The sequence below is a fragment of the Ochlerotatus camptorhynchus genome, unplaced genomic scaffold (genome assembly GCF_037179485.1).
Source record: "Ochlerotatus camptorhynchus isolate MF236.1 unplaced genomic scaffold, CSIRO-AGI_Acam_v1.1 ptg000470l, whole genome shotgun sequence".
Classification (NCBI taxonomy): domain Eukaryota; kingdom Metazoa; phylum Arthropoda; class Insecta; order Diptera; family Culicidae; genus Ochlerotatus; species Ochlerotatus camptorhynchus.
This window is the reverse complement of record NW_027040956.1, coordinates 51087-68362: the sequence shown is the minus strand read 5'-3', so window position 1 is coordinate 68362 and position 17276 is coordinate 51087. Positions and strand designations below refer to the sequence as shown.

The 17276-nt window shown below is 43.3% G+C and overlaps 1 protein-coding gene across 1 annotated transcript; it reads right to left on the bottom strand.

Annotated features, from left to right (window-relative positions):
- Positions 1 to 18: 18 nt before the first annotated feature.
- LOC135712313 (cilia- and flagella-associated protein 251-like) lies at positions 19 to 16976 on the bottom strand. The gene is made up of 13 exons (XM_065235277.1): positions 16905 to 16976; positions 16689 to 16844; positions 16356 to 16623; positions 15790 to 16299; positions 15532 to 15733; positions 14335 to 14474; positions 14052 to 14203; positions 13852 to 13986; positions 13559 to 13795; positions 13288 to 13493; positions 13064 to 13223; positions 408 to 482; positions 19 to 342 (listed from the first exon to the last, which is right to left on the bottom strand). Exons 1-13 carry the CDS (start codon positions 16974 to 16976, stop codon positions 19 to 21), a joined length of 2637 nt encoding a protein of 878 aa, XP_065091349.1.
- Positions 16977 to 17276: the final 300 nt, after the last annotated feature.

Below are 17276 nucleotides of genomic sequence, written 5' to 3'. Positions count from 1 at the left end.
TACTTTAATCCTTTCTTATTAGCACAGTTTTTCCACCAATTCATCCAAAGGAACGAGAAATCCTTCGGACTCCTCGTCAGGGGTGTATTCGGGAAACAAGGTCCTACAGTAAAAAGTCATCGTTTTTGAGTCGACTTTTTCGCCAAGCGTTGCCAATTGTTCGTTGAATGCTTTGAGGTCTACTGGATCGAAAACCCCTTTTGCAATCAAAGTCAACGCAGCCCGTATCTCTTCGCAACCGGGGTTCATCAATGTTCGGTGGTTCAGGAATAGTTTCACAACCTCCTCGAAGGTAAGAAATAACATTCCCATTTGTTCGATTTCTTTACCCAGATTGTCCTCCTGCAATTTGGTAATGGTGGATTTTAGAGAAGGTTGTCAAGATTCTATAAAATAGGAAAGCTCACCTCGAATTGTGTCATGTGGAATCCTATGCTTCTCATGTAGTTAGGCACATCTCGAACGTCCATGGCATCCCGTATCTGAGGAAAGGTAAAAAAATAGATTATACCTAGGGTGAGTGTGCTAGTTTTCGACCCTAAAGGGTGATACGGTCAAAATTTGGTCAAGGGAAAACGCGTGTAAATCGGTGAAATCGTTTATTTAAAAAATCAAATTAAATTTCTTTTTCAAGTTCAATTAGTATAAAATTCAGGAAAAATATTCAGTTAGGCTTCCGCTTTTCCAAATCTGAATTGCCGGGCCTTACGCTTGACCCCTGCCATCAGATTTTGTACAGCCACCTTGTCCACCTTCTTCGCCGCAGAAAGCCAGTTTGCCTTGAACTGCTGCTCGCCCTTAGCAGTTTTTTTGGTCTTCTTTAGGTTCCGCTTGACAATAGCCCAGTATTTCTCAATTGGGCGGAGCTCTGGCGTGTTGGGAGGGTTCTTGTCCTTGGGAACCACCTGCACGTTGTTGGCGGCGTACCACTCCATGCCCTTTTTACCGTAATGGCAAGATGCCAAATCCGGCCAAAACAGTACGGAACAACCGTGTTTCTTCAGGAAAGGCAGCAGACGTTTATTCAAACACTCTTTCACGTAAATTTCTTGGTTGACAGTCCCGGAAGCTATGAAAATGCTGCTTTTCAAGCCACAGGTACAGATGGCTTGCCAAACCAGATATTTCTTTGCGAACTTTGACAGTTCAATGTGCTTGAAAACATCTGCTACCTTTCCCCTTCTTTTTGCCGTATAAAACTCCTGTCCCGGAAGCTGCTTGTAGTCGGCTTTGACGTAGGTTTCGTCGTCCATTACCACGCAGTCAAACTTCGTCAGCATCGTCGTGTACAGCCTCCGGGATCGCGCTTTGGCCGTCGTATTTTGTTTATCATCACGATTTGGAGTCACTACCTTCTTGTAAGTCGATAGTCCGGCCCAAGATAGTCCGGTAATAGATAGCCCAGCGTATTTGCGGCATCTCGGAGAGAGAGGTTAGGGTTTCGCTTGAAACTACCGGCAACTCTCTTTGTCGTCTCAGCGGCTTCCAGTTTTCGATTTCCCCCCGATCCAGACTTCCTGGCTGTCGACAAGCGTTCCCCAAACACTTTAATTACATTTTTAACGGTTGATTTGGCAACTTTTAGCGATTTTGCCAACTTTGCGTGCGAGTAGCTCGGAATTTCGCGATGCGCGAGCAAAATTTTGATACGCTGCTCTTCTTGCTTGGACGGCATTTTGACAACTGAAGAGTGAATTCCAAAATCAAAATAGGAGCAACATTCTACACACACACACCTTCAAAATGAGGGGTGTTCAGGTTTTTTTAAATGCAAAATTGAAAGAAATACGTCAAGTTGATATTGACCAAATTTTGACCGTATCACCCTTTATGTGGAATTTCACATTTTTTCATTCATTACAAAATTTATGTCGATAATGGTAGGGGAAAAATGGGTACCCTAAGAAAATTGATGTTGTTTATTGTGAAAATAAGTGAATTCTGAGTACCTACGTGGCTACGTATGCGCGTCTGCTTCCAAATGATCAATGGGGTTCTTTAATTTTGAAAAATATATCGGTTTTTATACATCATCTGAAAGAGCTTCGTTTTCTGAGCACAGCGATATTTTTTTTTCGATCCAACACACTTTCATCTCAATTTTTAAATCAAGATTTAAGGTTCAATTTACTTTGATGCTTTTTGGAAAATTTCAAAAGCAGTTTTTTCTGACGCATTATTTCAGATTGCAAAAAGCTCGCACTATTCGATTCCTTTTGATATTTTACACAAAATGACGTGAGCTTTTTGCAATCTGAAACAATGCGTCGGAAAAAACTGCTTTTGAAATTTTCCAAAAAGCATCTAAGTAAATTGAACCTTAAAGTAAAATAATAACTTCACTGTTTGACACTAAACTGACAAACTGACAGCTCGCTCCCATACAAAGTGACACCGAGGGGTGCTAATAAGGTGATTTTTGCAATTGTAATCGTTCTTATTTATAATAGTTCCAGTGTACCAAAATTGGTAAATGTTTGGGTTCCATTTTTAATGCAGATTTCGAACCCAATTTGGGTTGTTTAGGGGTATTGATGGTTTTGCATATTCGTAATCTACATTTAAAATGGAACCTAAATCCAAAATTTCATAAATTTTGGTGCACAGGAACTATGTTAAATCATGTTACCATGATTACCAGGGCCCCACAAAGTCACTTTCAATCTAAATCGTCAAGCGACGATGAAGCTGTAAACCATCACTTTCAATTGAAAGTCATTCTGTCTTCTCTGTCAACATCAACAGAACCACTTTCGATCAGTTTTCATGCTGTTTGTGTTGGCTTGACTCGTGTTCATTTCTTCTTTCATTGTCAAATGAACTTACTTTTGCATTGAAGCGAAGCTGTTCGATCCAAACTCGCGCAGTTTTTATGACTTTTATTGATTGTTCACTCGGTTCATTAAAGCGTATGCGCATAGATCTGTGCACGTGGATGTCAAATTTATCATTGTCGGTGGCATGTTTACTCATCAATGTGTGTATTTTTTTAATCGAGGTGACGTCTAGAGATCGAAAATTGATATGCGACGCCATTTTTAAATCCAATATGGTGGCTTCCAGTTTAATAGAAAGTAGGAAATACTGTCAAATACCTATCAATAAAAGTATTTTTGGAATCGGGATGCTGTCTAGAGGATGAAAATCGAAATCCGACGACATTTGAAATAGAAGATGGCGGCTTTCGACTTAAGAAAAAGTGGAAATATAGACAAATACACATCAATATTGACATTTTTGTAATCAGTATGTAGTCTACATATGCGACGCCATTTACAAATCCAAGATGGCGGCTTCCTATTTGAGAACAAATGGGAAATATTGTCAAATACCCATCAAAATATAGGTATTTTTGGAATCGGGATGGCGTCTAGAGGCCGGAAATCGATATCCGACGCCATTTTGAAAACCAAGACGGGGACTTCCGATTTACGGAAAAGTGTCAAATACCCTAAAATATGGTTATTTTCAGAATAGAGATGAGGCGTAGATGCCGAAAATTGATGTCACACCGTCTTTAAATCCAAGATGCTGACTTTGGTTCAGAGAAACTGTGAAATACTGTCAAATACCGATCCATGTGGGTTTTTTGGAATTCGAGTGACATCTAGAAGCCAGACATCGATGTCCGACGCCATCTTGAAATTCAAGATGGTGGCTTCCGATTTCAGAAGATGATGGCCTACAAATGGCACCGAATACCAATTTTCAGCATCTACGCGTCGTGGGAATCGGAAAGGTTCCCGTTCCAAAAAAAAACCTGATATTAGGGTATTTGACACTTTATATGAAACCTGATGGCCGCCATATTGGATTCCAAAATGGCATCGGATATCGATTTTCGGCAACTACACGTTGTCCCCGTTCCGAGAATAACCATAATGTAGGGTATTTGACACTTTTTCCGAAACCCGATGGTCACCATATTGGAGTCCAACATAGCGTCAGATATCGATTTTCGGCATCCATGCGTTGTCTCCGTTCCGAAAATATCTTAGGGTTTTTAAAACGTTTTATGAAACTTGATGGCCACCATCTTGGATTCCAAAATGGCGTCGAATATCGGCTTTTGGCATCTACGGATCGTCCCCGTTCCGAAATTACCCATATTGTAGGGTATTTGACACTTTCTTAATCCTGATGGCCGCCATTTTGGATTCTAACAAAGCGTCGGATATCGATTTTTGACATCTACGCTTTATTCCCGTTCCTAAAATACCCATATCTTAGGGTGTTTGACACTTCCGAAAACCAATTTTCACTATTATGAATTCCAAAATGGCGTCGGATATCGATTTTCAGCATCTACGTGCCATCCCCGTTCCGAAAATATCGAGGAAAATATCCTATTATGGCTGCCATTTTGGATTCCAAAATAGCGTCGGATATCGATTTTCGACACCTTCGCGTCGTCCCCGTTCCGAAAATACCCATATTGTAGGGTATTTGAGACTTTTGCTGACCCCGATGGCCGCCTTCTTGAACTCCAGAATGGCCGTGTTAATTTAATTTTCGTTTGACATAAAATAGTATATTATTACTACATATAATCCGGATACCATCCCTATCGGCAACCGATATTGTGCGGATACTATATTTTTATGCTTGACGACGCGATGCGTGACAAGTCGAATGAGCCAGAATGGAAGTGAAAGTGGAAAAAACGGAGGAAGCAGTTTCCGACTCATTCATTGCGTCAATTGAAACAAGTCATTGCTTCAAATGAAATGAACTGAAGCACTTGACGAACGAAACAAGCGATAGTCAAGTGATGTTTGAAAGGAGGAATGTTCATCGTGACTCGATAACAAGAAACACAATGACTTACACGAAAATTATATTGCTCGAAATGAAGCGATTCTGCGGAGAGTTCATTTTCTTTTCTTTCTTTCGAAAATGCATAGCACTGGCGATTACATTTGCAAGCATCACCATTTTAGCGCCCCTCGCCATAGAGCGAACTGTCATTCAATGGATATTAATGCCATTGAATGCAATTTATTGACAATTTAAAAATTGGTTTACAAATCAAGATGAATGTCTCCAAATGCACAAAAATGTGCGTGAGACCGCGTGCTACCTTGTTAAGCAGTTGTGATATCGCGATACCTTTTTGGTTCTTCTTCTTCTTCATTTTTATATGTGGATGTTGGATTTTAGTGTTCGTAAGATTGCGCTTGGAGATCTCTATATGGGCTATTAAATGTAAAATACTGTGTAGCCACAGCATAGTTCTGTCAACAATCAATACGAAACTAACGATTTTAAATTGGCTCACCACTTTAGTAGCCTATTGGTCCCAAGCAAACGATTAACGTACCCTATTCTAGTTGAAATTCTATTACTACACTATGTTTGTTTTGATTCGCTATGAAAGTTTGACAGATAACATCAGGGGTGTGTGGATTCATGCAGAACATGCAGGGGTGAGTGAAATAGCTTGGGACTGCTTGGGACCGTTGTTCTGGTACTGAGTGAGCCAAAAATAATAATGATTTTCTTCGAGCCTCGTGACCGAGGTTTCCAGCCTCAGTCACGGTTCCATGAATCTGCTGCTACCTCTGTTGGTCCGCTAGTGCCGCTATCCCTTCTGCTGGTGGTCCTTTGCTGGTCGTCCGCTCTCTCCACAGTCCATCATAAGAATGCCGTCAACGAGTTTTTTTTTTTTTTTTTTTTTTTTTTTTAGTTTAAATGATCTTTATTTTTGTTTAACTTGGACGATTACCATATAAATTTTTACTAAGTGATTTAATTGCTTTCTTCATCTTTAGGTATGGGCAAAATTCAAAATTTGTTTTACAGAATTAGTCCTAGACTTAGTACACGGTCGACCACCTTGGTGGGATTGGTTTGTTTTGTTTTTAGAATTTGAAGAGAAACTACTTAATACTACTATTGACAGCTTAAAACTAACCTACTCTACTATATACACTTAACCTACTATGTACAAATTGCTTATTAAAGCATGTTCAGAAAGATTGCATTTTTGAATAAATTTAGTTGTCATATCATCAACTTTGGAATCTACTTTGGGAATTTCTGCCTCTTGATGGAGGTCTGCTATTCTTGTGTCGAATGGACGATCTAGGATCATCCTCAACACTCTATTCTGTACAACCTGGATTTTGTTCCTGTGGGTCTGAGCGCACGATTCCCACACCGGGGCGGCATAGAAGATCGCGGGGGCTATGATCTGTTTGTAAACAGCCAGTTTGTTTTGCCTTGAGAGGCGGGATCTGCGGCAAATGAGCGGATACAAACACCTAACCAAGGCGGAGCACTTAACTAGGGTTTTCTCTATGTGCGAGCGGAACAGGAGCTTCTCATCGAACAACATCCCGAGATAAGTAACATCAGTGGACCACTCGACCCTTGTACCATCCATTATTACGGTACAGGAGGGAGACGGTTTAAGTTTTAATGATTGTCTGTGAAGGAACATGATCGCTTGGGTTTTCGAGGCGTTGATTTTGATTTTCCACGTGGTGGCATAATCAGTAAAGGTGTCAAGGCATCGTTGGAGCTTGTTCGTAATTTCACGAGGCATCCTACCCTTGACGGCTATCGCGGTGTCATCTGCAAACAGAAAGAACACGCAACCGTCTCCTAGAGGAGGGATGTCCGACGTGTAGATGCTGTAAAGCAGTGGTCCCAGCAGACTCCCTTGCGGAACACCTGCTGGGATCGGAAATTGTCCCGAAAGGGAACTGTTCAACGACACCCTGAACGACCTTTGCTGGAGATAGTTACGGGTGATTTTCACAAGGTATGGTGGAAAGTTGGAGTTACAAAGCTTGTATATAAGTCCGTCGTGCCAGACATTGTCAAACGCCTTTTCGACGTCTAACAAGGCCATGGCTGTGGACTTGGATACAGCTTTGTTACTCCGGATGTTATTCATCACCCGCACTAGCTGATGATTGGTGGAATGCCCCTTGCGGAACCCGAACTGTTCCGGAAGAAGAATGTCCACAAACTTGTTTAGTCGGCTGAGGATCAATTTTTCGAACAGCTTGCTCAGCGCTGAGAGCAGGCTAATCGGTCTGTAGCTTGACGGTAGTGAAGGGTCTTTCCCAGGTTTGCGGATCGGGATGATTTTTGCCACCTTCCAGATGCTTGGAAAGTAGTGCAGCTCCAAGCATCTGTTGAGGATGGCAGCCAGCAGCGAGTGCACCCTCGCGCTGAGATTTTTCAACTCTAGGTTGAATATTCCGTCAAACCCGGGAGCCTTCATGTTCTTACTGTGTTTCAGCGCTGAGCAAATTTGTTCCTCTGTAATCCGTTCTTCTGGAGGAACGGCACAAGGGGAGGCATCTAACGTCTGGACGCACTGCACAACCTGGTTCTCGAGTGGACTTGGGATTGTAGAGCCAAGCAAATGCGACTGGGCAATGTGCTCCCCAATTGCATTGGCCTTCTCTTCGTTGGTGATAAGCCGTTCGTCATTGACTCTAAGTGGTGGAATGGGCTTGGGGTGAGACTTCAGCACCTTGGCAACCTTCCAGAATGGTCTGGAACGGTCGTCCAGGTTCTGAACGAGCCGCCCGAAACTCTCGTTCCGGATTGAGACCATTCTGGAAGCGATCTGCCGATCCAGATCGACCATTTCGTATTTACGCTGCAGATCCCCAGTCCGCTGAAACTGGCGTCTACGAACATTTCTGAGCCGAATCAAGAGTTTGGTGTGGGAATCAATTGCTTGAAACTTACCCCTCACAGGAACTCGTCGAACGCACTCTTCGTCAGCCACGGATATGGCTTGATGGAGACCCTCCAGGGCCCGGTCGATGTCCTCCACTGTATCGAGCGGTGGGTTGTCGTCGATGTGGCGGTCGACCACGCGTCGAAACTGGACCCAGTTGACTCGATGGTAGTCCTTCCGCTGGCACGGTGCAGGGGCCACGTTGTAGCCCAGCTCGGTCAGCACCGGTTGGTGGTCCGAACTCAGGTCGTTGACGGCAACCGGCTTGGCTAATCTGGTGTTTGCCAAGAACAGGTCCAGCGTCGATGGGTTGCCCGTCGGTGATGTGAAGGTTGGTTCGTCCGGAAACCAGACGGAATAGAGACCATGCTGGGAATGGTCGAATAGCAGGCGGCCGTTCTGGTTCTGCTGGTAGTTCCGCCAGGCCTCGTGCCGGGCGTTCAGGTCCCCTCCGATTACGAAGCGGGCATTGGTGCGGGTTATGATGGCAAGGTCGTTCTTGAACTGCTGTGCTGTACCATTGCTAACGGTACATTGCCGGGGGCAGTAGACAACGATGAACCGGACGTTTCCGGTCGATGTTTCCACCTCAACGCCGACGGCCTCGATGATGGAAGTGCGGTAGTGGGGTAGGGTGCAGTACTTGATGCCTTTCTTGATGATGACCGCGACACCGCCCCCCCTGGAGCTGGTGCGATCAAGCCGGACAATGCTGTGGTCGGGCAGCCAGAAGCTGTCACCGGTCTTGAGGTGGGTCTCGGTGAGAAGGCCCACGTCGATGTCGTGCTTGCGGAGGAAGTCTGCAAGCTCAATGTTTTTCGCCCCTACGGAGCGAGCGTTCCAGTTGGCGATCTTTATGGGTTCACGGTCCATAATTAGCGACGAAGGAGATGATAGCTTGGAGCTGTTGTGTTCTTGTTGCGCAGGTGCGCTTGATGATGATGGCCTGGGCCAACAGTGTGACGATCTCATCCGTTGACAGCGGAGAATCGTCTGTAGCTTCACCGGTTGTACCGGCCAATCCCGGAGCAGGGGGATCCGTCGATGGGCCGGAGGCTTGACTGGGTACTGCAGCGGCAGCCGACTGGGCAGCAGCCAACTGTTGGTTGAGCGGGAGCGGCGCCAACACTGGAATTGGCCGTGGTTGGACCGGTGATAACGGAGGAAAGTTCTGCGCGTTGTTTTCCGGGACCTTCTTGCGACCGGGCTGGTTGTTGGACGAGGCCTTCTTCCGGATCTCGGCGTATTCGGCCCGCTTCGGACAGGCCTTACTCGTGGCCTTGTGGGCAGCACCGCAGTTGGCGCATGTGGGAGCGGCTTCCTCGATGCTGTCGCAGTCGTCGATCTTGTGGTTATTGCCGCATTTGATGCAGCGGCTGGCCATGCGGCAGTTCCTGGTGCCGTGCCCGAACAATAGGCAGTTCGAGCACTGAGTGACGCCACGGTGGGTTGGCTTATACCAACAATCAATACGAAACTAACGATTTTAAATTGGCTCACCACTTTAGTAGCCTATTGGTCCCAAGCAAACGATTAACGTACCCTATTCTAGTTGAAATTCTATTACTACACTATGTTTGTTTTGATTCGCTATGAAAGTTTGACAGATAACATCAGGGGTGTGTGGATTCATGCAGAACATGCAGGGGTGAGTGAAATAGCTTGGGACTGCTTGGGACCGTTGTTCTGGTACTGAGTGAGCCAAAAATAATAATGATTTTCTTCGGGACCCAGTGGTCTTAGAGTTACCTCTATGCTTATACCGCTCCCACTTCACTACGATGTGGAACAGTGTGCGTGTCGTATGGAGATCCTTCACGGTTGTGGAGTTCTTCTGCAGATGGACCAAGTAGAGCTGGTCACGATACTTGATGGCCTTGCTGCGGGTCATCTTGTGGATTTCGACCGGCTTGAGGCCGTTCGCCTTAATCTCGTCCATTAAGGTGGTGGTGTCCATGTCGTGGAGCCCGCGCAGCACCACTTTCAGCGGCTTGGTGGCCTCGATGTCGTGGGAGAAGTACTCCAGCTTCATTCTGTCCAAGAGGGCCTGGACTGCGTTGTAGTGATTTTCGGCCGAGACCATCAGTTTGTAGCCTTCCGTGCACCGTTGAATGGTGCAGCGAAGGCCCTGCTTAATGTAGAAATCCAGCTGCTCCCATAGCCCGGGAGGGAAGCCCTTCACATAGAAGGGTGGCAACTTAACTTTTTTAGGCACCGTCTCAGGGTCCGACTGCGGCTGGGCTCCGTTCTGCAGGGCGGAGAACGGATTGTTGCTCAGCAGCTTTTTTGCTGCCGATGCGGTGGCGCTGATGTCTTCAGGTCTGGGTCGTTTAGTTCCGGGAGGCCCCAGCTGCGGGTCCGCAACGCCTGTCGGGACGGGCAATGGGGTTTTCTTCTGCTTCTTCTGAGCTGGCTCGGTGATCGCGCCGTCTCCTGGGAGAGTCTGTTTTCCCGGTAAGCCGGCACTCGCGTTACCGCGCGATTTCTTACCCATGGCTGGGTCAGCGAGAGCGTCACTATACAACGCGGAGCTAATTCGACTTGCGAACGAACGAACGAAACTAGAGAGAATTCAAATCGACTGAACTGCTCAACAGTCTGGCAGCGAAATGCCGTCAACGAGCTTAGGTACCTAATATTTGTACCCCTAGCTGTATCAAAATTCCCGAACCAATCAGATTCCGTTTACATACGGTCTATCACGCTTCACGCTCACCCGATTCTACTTATTTCTAATCCACACTAGCTCTATCTACTACACGTAAGTTTTTTTTTTTGCACAGACGAAGGGTTAAAAGATTGGAAAACACACTGATTATTTCTACCAAGAGATTTCAAAACAATCGCAAACGTAAACAATGGCTCCTTCCGCAAATGTCTCGATAGTGAAAACTTGCCCAAGAAGGATGATTATGGAAGAGGAGAGTTTCTCTATCCGATATGATCTGTGACTTTGAATTACGAGAAATCTGTGGAAGAAGCCTACAAGGTATTCTCCCAAATTCTATGCCACCGCCTGTCAAAATTTGCAAGAGAGTTCGTGGGGCAGAGAGCAGGCGGGATTCATGGGTGCCCGCGCTACCACGGACCAAATTTTCACGATTCGGCAGGTTCTACAGAAATGCGGCCCACACATTATTTGTTCATCGATTTCAAATCCGCTATGGCAGATTATGCACGAGTACGGATTTCCGGATAAACTGACGCGATTGGTCAAGGCGACGATGGATCGAGTGATGTGCGTTGTTCGAGTATCGGGGACACTCTCGAGTCCATTTGAATCTCCAAAAGGGTTTCGGCAAGGTGATGGACTTTCGTGTCTGCTATTCAACATCGCGTTAGAAGGTGTGATCAGAAGAGCTGGGATAGACGCGAGTGGCACGATCGTCAGGAAGATCTATTGAGACGATGACGGGAACGTACATCAGACTGAAGGCTCAAGCTAGGTGGATTGAACTTGCCATCAGCGCATCAAAGACAAAATACATGAAAGGAAGAGGTTCTAGGGAAGACAATGTTAGTCTCCCACACCGAGTTTAGATTGACAAAATCGAGGTCGATGAGTTGGTGTATTTGGGCTCACTGGTGACCGCAGAAAATGATACCAGCAGAGAAATTCAAAGACGTATTATGGCAAGAAATCATGCCTACTTTGGACTCCGGAGAACACTCCGGTCGAATAAAATTCGTCGCCGCACAAAGTTGACTATCTACAAGACGCTAATTAGTCCGGTGGTCCTCTACAGCCACGAGATCTGGACTATGCTCTTGGAGGACCAATGCGCCCTTGGTGTTTTCGATAGGAAGTTGTTGCGTACCATCTATGGTGGAGTCGAGGGGGGCGACACATCTAAATCTCAAGTTTAGATGCTCAACAAATCTCACACTAACGAATCAATCTTCGAAAAATCTTCTTTCATTTGTCGCATCTACTTGCATCGCTCATCATCTTTTTGCAGGAAATCTTCAGAATCGTCATCAAACTTCTTTCTATATACTCAGCGTGCGCGCAGCTAGCCACAGAAAAACACAATCTTTTTTGCATCGTAGATAGAGTCGTCCCCCTCGGGTGGAGTACAGATGGATGACGGAACGTGGAGTATGCGAATGAACCACGAATTGCATCAGCTGCTGAGAGAACCAACTATCGTCCACATTGCAAAAATTGGGCGACTATGGTGGGCTGGGCACGTCGTGAGGTGGATCGACCAAGTAGAAGGTTACCTTAGCTTGATTTGTAAGTAAGTAAGCTGTGGAAGAAGCCATTGTTTACGTTCGCGAATTAGGCCTTTATGAATGCTCAGTAAAGCTGGGTTTAAACAGGGCAAGTCAATTGATCAAGTCAGTTGAATTCAACTGACTTGCACACGAATTGAACTTGTTAACCATGCCATTCAATTGACTTGATCAACTCACTTGAATTGAAAAAAGTTTTTTTTTTCTTGATTTGTTTTCCGTCGATCTTGTTTTCCGTGCTGAGCACCAATGCTACCGACGCCAGGGAGGCAGCTCCCACACACCTGGACCCTACCTATCGACCCATCAACTCATGAACCGGGGACCAACGGCTTACTTCCCATCCGAAGGAAGGCGTGATCAGAGATGTTATGCCTCAGAACATCCCGGCGGCGCCGACTAGTATTGAACCCAGGCCTGCTGGGGTGAGAGATAATCACGCTTACCACTACAGCACCGGCGCCGTTAATTGAAAAAGTTGAACCAGACTCAACTTTTCAAGCCAATTGAATTCAACTGAGTTGATCATTTGACTTGCCTAGTCTAAACCCAGCTTAATGATTTCCATTCTTTTGATCGTTAGCTGTTCTCGCATAGTCCATTCACAAACCATTTATCAGTATAAACTATAAAATGGAATTCACACTGTGCGCATCGACCAATGTTTTCCTATAAAGAAGTAGACTAGTAAAAATCCGGAGAAGTAATAGGGTCGTAAATTTGAGTTTTCACCGCAATCAGCTCAATTACATTTTTTGATTTAGTTTTTGTCACATCTATAAAAAAAAACTAAATAATGCTTTTGATGATAACACAGTTGTCGTACTCTTTTCTTAAACAAAGACCTGTGTAAATATGAATTCAAAATTATGGCATCATTAAATTGCTAAATAAATAGAGATTTACAATTTCCGGTACAAAAAAATCAGGGAATTGGTCTATTCCGGGAATTAGCATTTCGGCAAATGGTCGTTTTCTGAATAATGCTTTTCTGGGAAATGTCATACAATCGTTGGCGCAATATTCAATAGCAGGTTAATGTTGAAGAACGTAGGGGTAGGAAAGCTATAGGTAGTAGCTAGGTTTGATGGGTAGTCCGTGATTGGAGACTTGATAAGTACGTACCGAAATATCCGTGATCTCTTCATTGTGCTTCGGTGATATCTGATTGTAGAAAAACAAACTCAGCATCTCTTTTACGTAGCACCCGTTTTTCCCTCCGGGGAGAAGAGAACAATATGGATCTAAACCGGATCCACAGTATTTCTGATTTTCAATCAATGGGCTGGAAAGTAAAATGTTAATTGTAATAAGTGAACTGTAACAGTTAACTGACAAGGCAGCCTTACATCGCATTGATTCTCCACGTACTGACCCCGTGGTCACCTTCTCCGTAGCTGAATAGGAAATGGTCTTCCATGTTCCGTATGGCTTTGAGTTTCTTCGGATGGGCAAACATTCCCAAATACTTAAATGGGTTGCCATCGATCGGGAGTTGATGAATGTAAATGTTCCTATCGGTCATGAATGCAAAAAAATAATCGCCAGGTAGAAGCTGTGGATGACAAATGATGAATCAAGGTTATTGTAATTTTACAAACGGAAATTCTAAATATCTACCGTCAAGTTTCGAATGGGTCCATCGTGGAATGGTGCAAGAAATGTATTCAAAATGCTGAAAGTTTTAAGATTAAATATTTTGAATTTGAATTGATCATTTGCCACCAAAAGTTGATCCGATGACAGAAGGAGAAACGATGTACTGTGGGCTGATTGTTCTATTTTGAAACGATCGCTTATCGCTAAATTGTCCATTCGAGAAACCTCGCCAGAATCGATCGTATATCTAATCAAATGCTGAAAACACTCAAAGTTATATTTGTATATCTGAAAGAAGATTTATGATTATTTACCCTATCGTCTCCAATTGTTAGGAACTTCACGTTTGAAACGAACAGAATATCTACTATTTTGTGAGTTAAGCATTTTCCAGTCAATTTCCAGCATTCATATTCACGCTGCAGTAAACCTATTGAGCCTTCATCGTCCTGCAAGTTGCAAAAATTTGGTTTACAGTGAATTTATCTAAGTTAAAACTATAAACGAATCTTACAGCAAAAAGGAAAAACTTTGAATCTGGAGAGAACTTGAGAAAACGAATATTTTCGCTGTTGTACTGCAGGGGACTGTCTGCACTGATTATCATCGTTTCTGGATTGACGACCCAGATGTAACCGTTTTCTGCCCCGCCAGCCAGGTAGGTTCCTGTAATGTAGTAGAAAATGTTTTTTGTGAGTATAAGTTATAGGTACTACCAATAATCGCATAAAAGTCCCGTATGGATGGGAAATCAAGTAAAGATGGGACTAATTAATATTTCATTAAAATAGTGGTACCACAAGGCGAATAACAGAGGACGGTAATTCTTCCACGTCGAGTCCTCTGGATCGGAACATTCAGACTCATGATTGCCTGTCTTTCCTTGAGATCGTAGACCGTTATTTTGCCATTTCCGTCGCAGGAACATAGTTGAGCTCTGTAAACAAAATGATAAATTCAAATAAAGTGAAATATCTGTATCTATATAGAATTTATTCTATAGACTTTTTACGATTCTCTAAACCTTGTGTTATATAATAGATATACTTCCCCAGTTTTTAATTGAGAACTTTTTATGCCAAATGCATGAATATGTATACTGTGTAGCAAGGACAATGATACTCTATGCCCAGTAGAGTGATGCAAAATTTGAAATTTTCGCTCCACAATACTTAAACGATTCCAAATTGGATCCTAACTAACCTCCCAAAATTTTAACCCATTTGGTGAGAAACTGAGATGAAGTTTGTATGGGAATTACTATGGTAAAACCAAGATTTTTGTTTGTCGGTCTGCTTCAAAAGCTTTCAACTGTACTTGTAGCTACAACTTTGCTGCAGACCACTTTTTGATTAAATGCAAGGATCGAAAGTTATCAATGGTTCAATGCGCTGATGTCTTATGATCATGCTAAACCAACTGCTCAGCAGGCAAGACTGGTGTTTCTGAGGCGTTGAATAGCACACAAACATCATGGCTACTATGTCACACTGCAAAATACAGTGTTGCCAACAGAGCAGCTGCTTGATCATGTCATAAGTTTACCAATCTCTTAAATAATTAATAACCTTTTCCTGTCTCGTTTTACATAGAAACGATCTTGAGCAAAGTTGTAGCTGAGAAAATTTTCTATAAGAATAGCTATAGAACTGTTTCGCAGCTCAATATGGAAGAAGACTAGAAGGCAATGAACAAAAAGTTGAGATTTCCCATAGTAATTTACGTGTAAACTTCAAATGGCTTGTGCGAAGCCTGTTTCTAACCAAATGAGTTGTAACTTTGGGAGGCTAATCAGGACCCGATTTGAAACCATTTAAGCACTGTGGAGCGAAAAAGTCAAATTTTGCATCAGTCTAATGCCCAGGTAAGTGAAGAAAATTTCTAACCCCAGTAATTTCTTCGACCGGATTGGGAGTCCAACTCGCTTTATCGTTGATTTCAAATTTTAATTTAACGAAAAGAGCGTTTATGTGCCAAACCAAATTTCCACTTACTCTTTTGGGTGAACATCAAACGAGGTGATGATGCTTCCCGACGAATAGTACAGCTCCTGAATTTTGTTCTGCACTATATCGATGTCGAAGATGTGCCCTGTTTTTGTAGCCATGATAAAGTTCCTTATGATAACCGGATTTCCTTCAAGTGAGACATCTCTCGGCAATGACTCGAAACAAAGCACTTCTTCATCAGTATCCTCTGAAATTCGACAACTTTAGATTATGGCAATCAATCTAACCAAACATACAACTTACCCGAACGATCTTGAACATTGTCCAGAACATACTTTCTCGGTAGAACGTTGAAAGAAATTGTTCGAATCGGCTCTGGGTCTTCTTGCTTGAACCAATACAAAATCCTCATATAGGTATCATAGAACCGAATCTCGCCATCATCATCACCCGTAATCAGTTTTTGATCGCAATACTTTATCACATTAATCGAAGCATACTTCAGGTGCAGATATTTGAGAAATTGCTTCTTGATGGGACTAACGACTTTCTTGTCATCACTCCAGATGATAGCCATCCCAGCTGCCGTGACTGAAACTGCTCTTGGCGTATCATCAACAAAAACAGAATCGTTGTAATCCTGAAAGCCATGCTTCCTAGGAACCTCAATGTGAAGTTTTTGATTTTTCGAATCGAAATAGCCAAAAATAACAGCGTTTTCCAGGGTGACTATAAAATGATTCTTCTTGCCAAGATCAGTACAAAAACGAATGTTTTTTGTTTTACCCAACCGAGGTGGCAATTCAATGCAATCTGTAAAACTTGATATAGCTTAAGAACAATAAAAGATAATTTAATCAAACTTATACCATCTGGACTATCGTTTCCTATTGTCCACTGCCACACTTTCAGTAGGTTTTGTGTTCCACTACATGCCGCAATCAAATATCGAGCGTCGTGACTCAATCCAACAGCGTTGATCTCATTTGACTTGAATGGTTCATAAATAGTACGAATGGCCACAGGGGATCCATCGGTAATCGCGTCCCGGTCCCAAACATTGATACAGTATGCATTATCTGATGACGCCACAAAACGGCCGCTACCATCGGTGGTAATCGTATTTATTGTGCTTTTCTGAAATACCATAAACGTTAGTTAATTCCATTCTGGAGAAAGAATTTAAGAAACTGCAAGCTTACATGACCGACCAACGTTTGGATCGATTCGGTTTGGTTTACGAATTTATAAAATATAATAGCATTGCCAGAGGCCATAACCATCTCCTTAGCCTCTCGACTTGCAGTAACGTTGACCAACGGGATACGAGGATTGAATCCAAATATCCATTCGAGTATCTGAAATTTTATTGTATGGTTTGCTTATTGAATGAATAATTTAACTCATTTTTATCCTACAAAAGGTTGGCACCGGTGTTGAAGGTCATCGAAAGAATCTGTCGTTTTGGTGTAAGGCACTATTTCACCCATTAGATCGATTTAAGATATTTATTGTCAAACTTGATATAGAAGGCTTAATGCATACACAATTTATAGACATTAACGAACAAACAATAACCAACGGTTGCTATGTGCAAGGAATATTTTGTCTATCGTCTACTTCAAATTGCAATTCCAAATTTGCGCATGCTCAAATTGTGTTCAAAGTTATTCCCCGTTCACATTACAGCCTATATCACTTAATATAGGCTGTCTTGCAATGAGCACTCATACATAGGATTTCCAGTGAAAACTAGATGTATGAGTGCGCACTGCAAGATATCGTATATC

Excerpts from the sequence above, each read along its gene's own strand:
- LOC135712313 (XM_065235277.1), bottom strand. The coding sequence starts at position 16,976 with ATGGGTGAAATAGTGCCTTACACCAAAACGACAGATTCTTTCGATGAC. Across the intron at positions 13,224-13,287 it reads ACGTGGAGAATCAATGCGAT|CCCATTGATTGAAAATCAGA; the intron begins GTAAGGCTGCCT and ends TTTACTTTCCAG. Across the intron at positions 483-13,063 it reads AAGAGATCACGGATATTTCG|ATACGGGATGCCATGGACGT; the intron begins GTACGTACTTAT and ends ACCTTTCCTCAG.